The sequence below is a fragment of the Peromyscus eremicus genome, chromosome 2 (assembly GCF_949786415.1).
Source record: "Peromyscus eremicus chromosome 2, PerEre_H2_v1, whole genome shotgun sequence".
NCBI classification, from domain to species: Eukaryota; Metazoa; Chordata; class Mammalia; order Rodentia; family Cricetidae; genus Peromyscus; species Peromyscus eremicus.
The window spans coordinates 137,268,765-137,281,436 of record NC_081417.1 but is presented as its reverse complement, the minus strand read 5'-3'; the positions used below and the strand labels follow the sequence as shown (position 1 = coordinate 137,281,436).

The 12,672-nt window shown below is 54.4% G+C and overlaps 1 protein-coding gene across 2 annotated transcripts in view; it reads right to left on the bottom strand.

Moving 5' to 3' along the window:
• Positions 1–12,672, bottom strand: part of Stk40 (serine/threonine kinase 40) — a 38,991-nt gene that overhangs the window by 4,444 nt on the left and 21,875 nt on the right. For both annotated transcript variants that reach the window (XM_059254956.1, XM_059254955.1), the window contains exons 3-9: positions 12,222–12,307; positions 11,756–11,899; positions 8,851–9,078; positions 8,116–8,168; positions 2,054–2,169; positions 483–627; positions 208–327 (exon numbers count right to left, since the gene is read on the bottom strand). In XM_059254956.1, the coding sequence (XP_059110939.1) occupies positions 208–327; positions 483–627; positions 2,054–2,169; positions 8,116–8,168; positions 8,851–9,078; positions 11,756–11,899; positions 12,222–12,307 (892 nt within the window). The remainder of the gene's footprint in view (positions 1–207; positions 328–482; positions 628–2,053; positions 2,170–8,115; positions 8,169–8,850; positions 9,079–11,755; positions 11,900–12,221; positions 12,308–12,672) is intronic.

Sequence of the window (12,672 nt, the reverse complement as noted above, 5' to 3'; positions counted from 1 at the left end):
GGCTGTGGTAGGAATTCAGCAAGGCGATGGCCACCTCACAGTCGGCATGTCATGCAGGCAGGAGATGCCCATTCTGCACTCTGCCTACACCCTCATAGCCCTGCCTTTAGGAGAATCTGAAGCTGGTGGTCTAGTAGAGAAAAGGGCTGATCGTCTGTGCAGGGCGGCAGAGCATCTGAGCTCCAGACCTTGTGCAGGCCCACTTACCAAGATGCAATGATGGCACTGAGGGCCTCTAGGACATCAGCAGCAGCCAGGCGTTGCTGGGGGTCAAGGACCAGCAGTTTCCGGATAAGACACACTGTGTTCTCAGAGACCCTCCCATCCCTGGACAGGGAGGAAGAGGAAGAAGCCTCAGCAGAGTGACGGGGGCTAGTCTTTGACACAGGGCTCCGGGACCCCAGTAGTATTGCTGTCTCTTCCCTGAAATCCCAGAGGGCCAGCTGATCCCTTCCCCACCCCTCCGAGGAGGCAGGACTCACTCGGGGATGGTGTACTCAGCAGCCTTGATCTTGCGGAAGAGCTCCTGTGGGATGCTGTCGTAGAAGGGGAATTGGCCGTAGAGCATGGTGAAGAGAACCACACCCAGGGCCCACATGTCACTAGGCTTGCCCCGGTATGGCCGGCCTGGGGACAAAGCACACGAACACTCAGTTGGAACGACGTGCCTGGGCAGCTCCTCACTCCAAATCCCACCTTTGCTTCAGATCCTTTTACCGTTCTTCCCCTCAGGGCAAGCCAGTGCAGTCCAGAGCTCCTGCATGCGCGCTCGCCAGTCCCCTGCTCCAGGATGACGCCTGGGTATGTGCAGCCCACCCATCTTGCCCTGTTTTGTCGGACTCTGTATCATCCTCATCAGCCTAGGAGACTCTGGGAGCTACCTACCACTCCCACAGCCAGGAAAGCAGCTCAGCGCAGGCGGCCAGTACGTCCGTAGACACAGCTGGCAGCCCCATCCCCCATCCTTCGCCCTCATCCATACCACCCCCCCTCCCCCAGTCTCTGTTGCTTCTCAGCTCTCCACTAGATGACGAGTTCTCGGACACAGACGTCAGTTACTGTGTTCACTCCCTGTTCCCAGCCTGGACCTGCACATTTACTCCATCAACCACTAGCCAGCTTCCTTGTCAGTGGTGTGGTCTGCATGTCCCCCCCACAGGGAGGGGGAGTGGGAAAGGAGGCTGTAATGGGACATATGGACCACAAAAGCTGGAGCGACTATCTGGAGGGAGCAAGGGGACCAGAGGACCACGGGAGAGGAATGAGAAGGCAAACAGGAACAGAGCATACTGATATATATGCATAAAAATGAAAATGTCATGGGCGGTGGTGGCGCACGCCTTTAATCCCAGCACTCGGGAGGCAGAGCCAGGCGGATCTCTGTGAGTTCGAGGCCAGCCTGGTCTACAGAGTGAGATCCAGGACAGGCACCAAAACTACACAGAGAAACCCTGTCTTGAAACCCCTCCCCACCCCCAAAAGAGAAAGTGTCACAGCCACAGTGAAACCTATTACTAATTTTTGAAGGTACAAAACAAAAAGGTCACCCTAGCCTCAGTGTCCTTATCTGTAAAAAGGAGTTTTGTGAAATTGTCCTCAGGATAGCAGTGTGGCTTTATTTGGGGACAGAAGTGTTGAGATAGGGTCTTGCTATGTGACCCAGGCTAGCCCAGAACTCAATATCCTCCTGCCTCTGCCTCCTGAGTGCTGGGACGCCGGATGTGTGGTACCATGCTCACACAACTGGACTTCTAGTTCTTAACACTGCAGCTGAAATGCCACAACTGGGGGAAGATCTTAGTGCCCTTACATGCTCTTTTGGAATGCCTATCTCTCTCTCTCTCTCTCTCTCTCTCTCTCTCTCTCTCTCTCTCTCTCTCTCTCTCTCTCTCGTACGTAGCTCTAACCTCATGTGGGCACGTGGCTTGTTCCTCCGTTAGAGTGGAGATCTGGACAGGGTGGGTCAGGAAAGCCCAGGACCTAGTCCAGGGCCTGCCCTCAGGCTACCATCTGTTCAAGGAGTGTATTGCCACAATGTGGGGACCACACATACCACTGAGCACATCAGGACTGATGTAGGCAGGGCTCCCCCTCTGGTCCTTCAGCAGGTCCCCCTCACTCACAAGATGTTTCCCAAGGCAGAAGTTGGTGATAGTTATCCGATGGGTCCTAAGAATGGGAGGTAGAGAGTGAACACAGAGGCCCCAGAGCCAGGTACCTGCTGGGGCAGGCTCCTTATTCTATACAAAAGCATCTAGGCTTCTCTTCAAGAGGACAGCAGCCACCTCCCCTGAACCTCTGCTCTGGCCGAACCTCAGGGGTACAGCTTACAGCTGGAACAGTCCCCAGAGATTTTCACCATATTCAAGACTGGGAGCAACCGGCAACTCAATGACATTTGCACACGCAGGAAAAAGACCAGCAGACACGAATGCCTTACTTAACCCTCCCTCCTCTCCCTGTGCTGTGGCCACTGCACAGAGGACAGTCTGAGGCATCCTCTCGGCAGGAAGTCCAGTATACCACAGGACACCAGGCCTGGGCCTCACATGGGGACTCTGACCCATGGGAACTTTCCACATGTTCTGGTGGAGTGTGGAAGCTGATCCTATGTCATACCCTCCGGCTGACAGCTCTGTGTATGTCTGTGTGTGTCCATGTTATGAAGGCCAAATGTCCGCATCTGGCATCTTTCTCCATTGCTCAACACACTAGGTGTATGGGTGTTTTGTCTGCATGTATTTGTTTGCCCCACCCCACCCCACCTCCCCTTTCCACTCCAAACCTTACACAGGTTTCTCTGTGTAGCCCTAGCTGTCCTGGAACTTGCTCTGTAGACCAGGCTGGCCTTGAACTCACAGAGATGTGTCTGCTTCTACCTCCCAATGCTGGGATTAAAGGTGTGCACCACCACCACTCAGCCTGCCTCCATGTATGCTTGTACCCCAACCACGTAAGTGCCTGGTGCCTGCCCGTGGAGGCCAGAAGAGGGCAGTGGGTCCCCTGGGGCCCGAGTTATAGATAGTGAACCATCTCTCCAGCCCCCTTTACATAATTTTTTGAGACAGGGTCTTACTGAACCCAGAGCTCACCAATTTGGCAAGACTACCTGGTCAGCAAGTCCCAGGGATCCTCTTGTTTATTCTTCAACAGGGATGGGATTATAGGCTCATGCCACCATTCCAGCTTTTTAAGCTAGGGATCTGAACTCAAATCCTCCATACTTGCCTGGCAAGCACTTAACAACTGAACCGTCTTCCCTGGGGAAGCTGGTCTCTCCCAAGAGCCCTGGCATCCAATTAGGTGAGTGTGTCATCTCAGGTCTTCCCAGTCCTCACAATCCTCAGGGCTAACAGAATGGGAGTGGAGGGCGCCAGCACAGAGCACAGCACAGAGCAATGGTACAATTAACCAATCTCAACCACTCTATCTTTTCTAAAACCCCACTGTGGCCAAGCCCCCCGGGAGACTCAGCACTGGAAGGGTGGAGAGCTTTTCCTGCTTCATGGTAGGGCATGCACACTGCTGTTGATATGAGGTGGCTAGCCATGAGCCCAATAGCTAGGAGATGGTCAGCGATGCAGGTCTGGGTCTCCACTGGTTCAAGGCCTCAGAGAGGGAGTTCACTCCAGAAAGGGAAGGCACTGTGAGCTAGTGATGCTTCGTGGCCAGCTCTGCCATGGTGGGATTCCCTTTGCTAACCGCTGTGAGCTCTGCCATGGTGGGATTCCCTTTGCTAACCGCTGTGAGCTCTGCCATGGTGGGATTCCCTTTGCTAACAGCTGTGCGCAGGCAGCCTTTCTTCAAGAGTTCTGGGGTCCAGCTACACAGGCTGGAGGAGGCTCAGCATGCAGAACCCACACTGTCTTGTGAACGAGGCACTGCCCTGAAGTGTACCAGGTCACTGGGGGCTGTAGCCACACCGCATCATGCACACAGGCTTAGTGGGCACATTTCGGAGTCACCACGAGACAATGTATTGTCTATTTCCAACAACCTTTGTGGCTGTTTCGTTTCCTGTAGTTTCTTGTAGTGTAGGGGTCAAAGCCAGGGCTTGTACACACCAGCCCTATTCCCCAAAATTATGAACCCTAGTACCGTCACTGAGCGTAGCTTCCTGACGCTCCTCCTCATTTGGAGCAGCAGGGCCTTTGGGAGGAATGTGGTTCCCATATAGTGGGTAAGAGGCATTAGTACGCTGGGGCCAGCCTCCAGGAGAGCCCTTGGTGTAGGAGGGGAGCCGAGACAAGCAGCTTTGCTCTGCTGTTACAGAGGAAATGATGGAGGGTGGCACACAGGAGATCCACAGAGCTGGCTTTGGGGCCTGACGCTTCTATCCTTTTGCCAGGACTCAGGTGGACTGTTCTCATTTTTCCCACAGCGGCCTGTGAGGGAGACTTTTCTTTTTTCTTTTGGTTTCTCGAGACAGGGTTTCTCTGTGTAGCTTTGCGCCTGTCCTGGAACTCGCTTTGGAGACCAGGCTGGCCTCGAAATCACAGAGATCCGCCTGCCTCTGCCTCCCTACTTTTCAATTCCTCATCAGAAGGAACTAAGGTCTAGAAGTAAAGGGACCCGCCCAAGGTCACACAGCTTGGGAGAGCTGGGAGGTAGGTCGAAGCCCAGCTCTGTCAGGCCTCAGAGCCCCCTGGGAAGAGCCCTGCCCCCAAAGGACTTTTCCTTCTGTTCCATCCAGGCTAACTCCTCTCTTGTCCTGAGTTTCAGACTGCCGTGTCCTAGGAAAATAGGCTCTTCTCTGAGAATCGTCAAGCAGGAGGCTCTGGGCTTGGAACTTTTCTAGGAAGCTCATGGTGTGGTCCTCCCACTACAGCTGGGGATGAAAGGGAGGGTGGCCTTTGTCAAGAGGACCTAGGGGAGCACCAGTGAGGAGGGGTGTCTCTTCCCTAACTGCACTGGCTTGTGCTTACTGGGCCGAGCACGGCAGCTGGGGAACAGTGGCGAGATGCTCAATGAGGGGCCTTGTGCACGTCTTTCTAGAAGAGCCCCCAGGGCAGCAGGAGGGTGGGCTCAAGAGCAGGGTATGTGGCTGTGAGTGAGTGGACTTCCCCAGGAGCTGCATCCAAGAGGCTCTGAGAGCCCTTCAGCTACCTCAGGGAATTCTGCTGGCAAAGGGCTCGGCATAAACAAAGGCCAGTCTGTCTCCACATTCCCAGGGGAGATGTGGGCTCCAGCTCTAGCCCAGGATGCCCTGCAGGACAGAGCCCAAGAATGCAGATGAAGGGTCCCAGTGAGGCTCATCTGCATGCTGGGGTGCAGAACGCCCCAGCTGTGGGCCTCCTGTCACTGCTCCTGACACAGGACTGCAAGGTTTCACAGAACAGCACCAGGGTTCTGTGCTGGCCACTGCGGCCACAGATGCATCCTGTGGTCTCAGGCGTGGGATGCTGGGAGGGTAGTCAAGCAGGGGCAGTGGGCCCGACCCCGCCTCTGCCATTTCCTTGCTGTGTGGGGCCCCTGCTAAACTCAAATGTCCTTTTCTATGAGGGGAAACGGTAATGCCTGACTCTCAGGATCAGGCTGGATCTGCCTGGGTAAGAAGACAGTCGGCAGTGGACACAGAACTCCAGGCTTGCCAGAAGAAGCTGCCAACAGCCTCTCATTCTCTGCCAGCTGGCATGCCCAGGACAGCCTAGGAAAGCCACTGTCTCCGACATGGGTGGCAACCGGCCCTGGAGCACATGCACTGGTGTTGCCGCTCTAGGTCCTGCAGCAGGACGGCCAACTTTCTGCCTGTGGGGGCTGTTCTACCACTGAGGTACCTGGAGTCTCTCCCACAGGAAACGCCATGGTCAGCCCAGAGACCTCCTAAGGCTTGGCAATGCTTGCCTGCCTCGCCACAACCACCCACATTGGCAGGGTGGCAAACAGCTCCCCAGGAGTCCCAGACCCCTCAGCTGGTTCTGACAGGAGGGCAGGGCATCGAGGGGTGGCGGGGTGATGTGCGTCAGCAGGGGCTGCTTTGGGTGAGTCACACTTCAGCTATGGCCTCTGGGCTACCACAGTGTTCTGCTTTTCTAGGAACTGGTATGCAACTTGCCTACCCAAGAGGAAGGAGGAAGAAAGAACCCACAGTCAGCCTCACATAACCCCAAGGACTTCAGATTTCAGCCCTTGCTTTTTCCCATTCCCTTCCCTGGGGGCTCTCAGCCCATTTGCATTCCACTGGCTAGCACAAGAGCCTGGGCAGGATGGGTGGGAAAGGGCTGGCATGCCAAGGAGGAACTGGGAATATGAGAAGCTTTCCATGCTACGTCTCCTTGTACCTTTCCTGAGTCTGGGTACTCGAGCGAAAGGTAGCTGGACTGCGTCTGTCCTAAGAGTACAGTGCTCTGCACCCGAAAGTCACTTGAGACCGGCTACAGCTGTGCCGAGGACTCCAGAGGTGCTCCTTCAGACCATACAGCAGGGGGGTGGGGCTGGGGGTGGGGCTGGGAGAAGGGAGAGAGGCAAAACCACCAGTGGAAAAAAGAGGCCACGCACACTGGTGCGGTTACCAGGCAGGAGCCCCACTGCACGTTTCCATGGCAACCCTCAGGATGCTCATTTAGAGAGCCAACAAGCCAACAAGCAGCTGTTACCAAGAGCCCAGGCTCTCCAGTCCAGCTGGTTGGGACATGGGTTCCTCAGTGTCCCACCAAGGGCCTAGAACAAACAGGACCCAAGTTTTCCTCTTTGTTATAGTTTCTTAAAGACAGGGTCTTTCTTGCTTATATAGCTCAGGTTGACCTCAAACTTATGATGCCCCTGCCTCTGGCTTCTGAGTGCTAGGAACAGGCATAAGCCCTCACACTAATATGCTAAGTCATCTTAAGAGTCTAGGCCAAAGTGGCTAGTGCCCTCCAGCGCCTGCCTTCCTCTCCTGAGTCCAGCCAAGCCTGGGGAACTGCCCTCAGCCTCATCTGAGGAGTGGGAGTCTCTTCCGCCTCACTCAGACAAACCTCAGGCTCTCTTAGAATTGACACTGGGGGTGTGTTTAGAAGTCCCAACCCCTACCTGGCAATTTTACATCTATTTGTATTGAGCTGCTCTTCACAGGAAGGTGGGATCACTCCACTTCTACAGACGAGAAACAAGCTCAGTGTTGGTAACGGGACACATGGACGAATTCACTTAGCAAGTAAAGCGAAGAAGCAGACTCCAAATAAGAGGCAGCGCAGGGCGGGCTCCGAGCCAGGTCTGACCCCACATCCTGCCCTCCGTCTTCCCTAACTCCTCACTTAGCCAGATGGGGTCAAAGAAGCCCTGGAATTTCCTGTTTCCTCCCCTCCCCTCTGCAGAGTGTGACACTGGGATTCTCATCCCTTCATGTTCTCAAGCTGGTGAATCTTTGCTCATCCTTCCCAATCAGCCAGCTCCCATGCTGTCCTTGGTATGGATGTGACACGATACTTGTTTTCTGGTCAGCACCCCAGAAACAAGTCTGCAGTCCCAACGCCAGGGAGCCGGTGGAGAGAAGGGTAGTTTCGCCCTTGTCCAGTACCACCCGATGGCGCATCAGGCTGCAGCTGGGAAGCCTGGGACCCTTGCCCCTCCTGTGCGACCCACCTCCCTCCAGTTTCTTTCGTCATGACCATGGGGAGGCTTTAGCTACTGTACAAGGGCAGTGGGGCCCCTCCTGGACTGACCACATCATGGAACAAATCACCACCATGACACTTGTGCTACGAGTATGTGCTGCTACCTGACCGAGAAGGGAAAGGGAGGGGAGAGGCCCAGGAAGCAGCAGGTGAGGCGGTCCCTCTTCCCAGGGCTGCCTTTCTAGGACTGTGGCAGCCTGGTAGTCCTTCCTCCCGTGGGTCCTGAAACCTTACACCACTGCCCTAATCACGGCTAAAGGGGCCAGTGCCCAAGAGAGCAACCTGTTCCACCTCCCACATCCCTCCAAGACCCAGGCCGCTCTGCCCACACTGGGAGTGCCAGTGCTTCTTCCTTTCCGTGACTCTGAACCCCTGGTTTCAGCAAGACACTATTCCTAGTCCTGGGCTGCCTGGATGCTGGGCTGTTCTGAGTCAGAATCCCGCGGACACTGCAGAGAACTGGGCAGCTGCAGCATGGGGCCCAGCTCGAGGGCTTCTCAGAGGAAGAAGGGACACTTACCTTTTATTGAGCACCATGTTCCCAAGCTTCAGGTCTCTGTGCACGATGTTTTTCTGAAAACCAATGAGTGGATGGTTTGCACCAGAAAGTGAGAGGTGGGATGGGGTCCACTTTGAAAGATGGAGGGTCATCAGGGTCTGGGAAGGCAAGAACCCCCTAGGATCTGTCTCAGGCCTCATCAAGCATGCATCTCAAGTGGGTAAGAAGTGGCCTAACAGTCTCCTCGGCTACTTCTCACCCCAGAGCAGCAGCTTATGGGAAAAGCCGCCACCTCCTCCTCCTCCTCCTCCTCCTCCTCCTCCTCCTCCTCCTCACTCAATCAACCATCCCATGGAGAAAACAAGCTGCAGCCTGGAGGTGGGGGGCAAAGAGCCAGCGCTTCCCTTCTGCAACTGAGTACTCCAGGCTTGGCCCACAGGGCCCAGGAGGAGGCTCAAGCATTTCTGTCCTCCACCTCGGGGTACCTGACACCAGTCTTTCCAAAGCTCAGCTGGCCGGTGTAACTAACTGTCTCTTACAGTTACCCCTGAGCTGGCAGGCTCTCGTTTAGCTTCTTGACTGACTGGGAATACTGCATGGGCTCTGCTGGGCTGCCTCACCCAGGGCAGCGGAGAGTCTTCCCTCTGGGGAACAGACCAAATAGCACACCTGGGGAGGTCAGAACCAAGCAGCTTTCTGCTAAGCCAAAGCTGAGAAGGATGCTGTTACTGCGGCACGTGGGGTCCTGGGCCTCACCTGGTGCAGGGCTTCCACCACGCGCACCACATCATAGAAAATGACCACAGTCTCCCGTTCACTGAGCCTCTTCTCCTTGATGACATAGTGCTGTAGGTTGATGAGGTCGGCGGTCTTGTCGCTGAAGTCGTGTGCACAGAGGCAGTCCAAGACGAGGCAGATGCGTTTCTTCATCTTCTTCACCATCCGGCCGGACTCTGTGTCCTCGACCGCTTCACAGGTGCGGTCCTGGGAGGCGAGGAGAAACAGGGGGTTAAGGCCCTCCTTTTGAGGTCCAGAGGGAAGTGGCTGAATTCTGCTGCCCTGGGTGAGGCACACCCAGGTGGCTATTCAAACCACTGAAACAAACCGTCAGGAGCCAATGAGTGGAAGACTGAGACCCACACAGCCTGACGGGGTAGTGTTCAGCTTCCTGTAGGTCAAGCGACATGCCCAGCACGCTCAAATTCAACATCTGAGATGAAGGCTTCATCACAGGGCAAGGGCTAGGGTCAGCACTGGGCATTTCAAGTCGACTGGCCCTCTCAGCCCAGTGCTGCGGCAGTGACACTGGCCCCTCGTTCTGCACTCCCAGATTCCAGCTGTCACCAATGTCACTCTCATCCACCTCCAAGACTGCAGATGTTTCTGTTTAGTTTTTTGAGACAGGGTCTCACTATGTAGTAGTGACTGGTCTGGTACTTCATATGTAGACCAGGCTGGCCTCGAACTCACAGAGATCTGTCTGCTGGGATTAAAGTCATGTGCCACCACTCCAGGCATAAGACTGCAGAAGTTTAAGAGTGGTCACTCCTGGAAAGCTTCTGGGGTTACACAGTATTCCGTGTGTGACGGCTGATTCTGGTTGTCAACTGCATCTGTGACCTCATCTGTAATCAACTAACTGCCAAGTGATGCACTTGTGAGGGATCTTTTTAATCTGATTATTTGAAGAAGGAAGATCAACCTTAAATATGTGTGCCACATTCTCTGGTGATGGCCCGTGTAAAAGGACAAGGAAGAAGGGAACTGAGGGCCAGGCACGGTGGCGCACGCCTCTAATCCCAGCACTCGGGAGGCAGAAGCAAACAGATCTCTATGAGTTCAAGGCCAGCTAGTCTGCATTTCCAGTTCTAGGTCGGTAAGACATGATGAGATAGATCTTGTCTCAAAAAACTGAAAAAAGAGGGGGACCCTGCTTTTGCCTGCTTACCCTCACTCCCTGGCAAGTCCACCTACCCCACTACTACAGCACTCCATCACTAGTATTAGAACTAACTTTGGGCTTCCAGACTGAAGCCCAGCCCTCTCTTCAGGCCTTCCGCACCAGACTGCGACTGCTCAAGTACCCAGCCTTGTGGACTAAACTACCAGATTCTCTGCTTTCCAGTCCTCAGGCAGCCATTGTTGGACTACCTGGATCCACAGCCTGGGAGCCAGTCAATAAATTCCCCTTATGTTCGGTTCCTTTACAGAACCCTGACTGTCAGATAATGCCATGAAGCTCTCTTCAGGGCTACAGAGGCAAGGGATACAGTGCTGGCCTCATAGCTCCATCTCAGGAGTCTAGTTCCTCACTCATAAAGGGGAGCTGGCAATCCCTCCCTCCCTCCCCGAGTCCAAGGATAAGTCAGCCAAGCAAACAAGCTTGCTGCAGCCAGGGTCAGCTGCCGACACAGGGCCCACAGCCCCAGTCACCCTCCTTCCTCTCCTTACTGCAAGGGACCCCAAGTGTGACAAAACCGTGCAACGTGTCTGCTGGGGTCTGCTGGCCAGAGAAGGCCTGCTTACTGCCAGCAGATAGCCAAAGCCCTCTGGGGAATAGACCAAATAGCAGATTTCTCCTAAAAGCAGGGTCAGAGCTGGGCTTTGCTTGCTGCAGAGTCTGGGCCCAGTGTTCAACACACAGATAACCGCTCAAGATACTTTTAGTCACCTCTGTTCTGTCATACAAACGAAGGCCAAGCATACGAAGATACCAAAATTGCATATGAAGATATCAGAATCAAGATACTAAAATCGGGCTGGAGAGATGGCTCAGAGGTTAAGAGCACTGACTGCTTTTCCAGAGGTCCTGAGTTCAGTTCCCAGCAACCACATGGTGGCTCACAACCACCTGTGGTGAGATCTGGTGCCCTCTTCTGGCCTGCAGGGACACATGTAGGCAGAATACTGTATATATAATAAATAAATAAATCTTTAAAAAAAAAAAAAAAAAAAAAAAAAGATACTAAAATCGACTTCATTTCTGTTTAATGAAAATGCTCCAGTTTCTGGAATTGCCTCTAACGGCAAGTCTAAGGAGAAGAGCTTGACAGGTGTGGACGTGGGTGGGGATTACTGTCATCCCCGGGCTGGGAAGCTACAGTTCTCCCTCATTAGCATGTTCCACTTGTGTTTTGTCAGAGAGTAAAGTGACAGGGAACAATGGTGATGATGAACAGGTGGCACGGTGGCCAGGACTGCCAGCCTTAGGGCAGGTGCGGCCATGATTCTCCCCGTTCTTTAGAACATGGGTCTGGGGCTCAGAAACCTGAAATGCCTGGGCAGGCAAAAGGACTGTGGTATAGTCACACTGTGGGAGCTGACCACAGGTGACCCCGACTCTTGCTCTGTCTTCCAGTCCAGCCTGCCAATCTAGACAACACAGCTGGAAATGGCATGGAGACATTAAATGGCTTCCTATTTCTCCCTCAGAAAAGCAGCTCCTCCAAGCAAGCCTGGCCGCTGTAAGTTGTCATTTGTGACCAATCCTGGTAGGCTGAAATCACACTGGGAGTACTGGAGCAGCCAGCATGGCCCTAGCCTGATCCCAAATCCCCCTGCTCAGGTCCTGGCAGCCAGTAGGGAAGGAATACTGGGAGTCACACAGAGTAGATGTGGCTCTAACAGATGCCAGGCACGGCAAGGAGCGTGGGCCACTCACCTGGAAGAGGCCGTGGTGGTGGACCACCCCGTCCTGTGTGTGCAGCAGGGACAGCAGCGAGTACTCGGTGTGCAGCAGCATCTTGCCCTGCCTTTCCTCCTGGCTCTCTATTCCTTGTTCTCCTCTCTCCTCGAGGGTGAGGATCTTTCGGGAAGCACAAAAAGAAAAAGAGCAATGCTTTCCTCCCCCAGAATGGCTGGACAGGGGAAGCAGGTTCACGTGTGCCGTGTGATGCCTGCGCCTGACCGCAACCGCACGCAGGCATGCACGGCTGGCAGCTGCTTTCCTCGACAGCCTGTAATTCATGCAGAGCTCTTTAATCAGGAGCCGATGAGACCGTGAACCTGACGGCTTGTCGGGAAGAAATGGGGCTACTTCCGCTCCCGGGTGAGGCAGGGGTGAAGGCAAAGAGGAGAGAGGGGCTGTGGCAGCCCAGTTCTGAGGGTCCCGGCCTGTGCTTGCTTACCTTCAACTGATAGAAGTCATCCGTGCCATCTTTCCTCGCCAGACACTGCACAATGCTCGGTACCGGTGAGTTGCCCAGACGGGGGCCTATGGCACATAAAGCCATGAGCTTACTTTCCAGAACATCACCACAGGCCTTCTCACCAGATGTTCCCTTTATACCTACTGTGTCCCCTCCCGCCCGCAAAGTCTTTTGGTGGAGAGTTCTACATCTTACAAAGCGGAGGAGGACCTGTGTGTACCTGCCTGATACATACCTGGCTTTGGTGGAGAGTTCTACATCTTACAAAGTGGAGAGGATGTGTGTGCATCCGCCTGATATCTACCTGGCTTTTGCTGACACATTCCTCCCAAAGGCTTTCCAGTGTCTAGTGTGGTACACGCCTATAACCCTAGCATTCAGGAAGCTCTGCAGGAGGATGGCCAGCTTGAGGCCAGCCTGGTCTGGACAA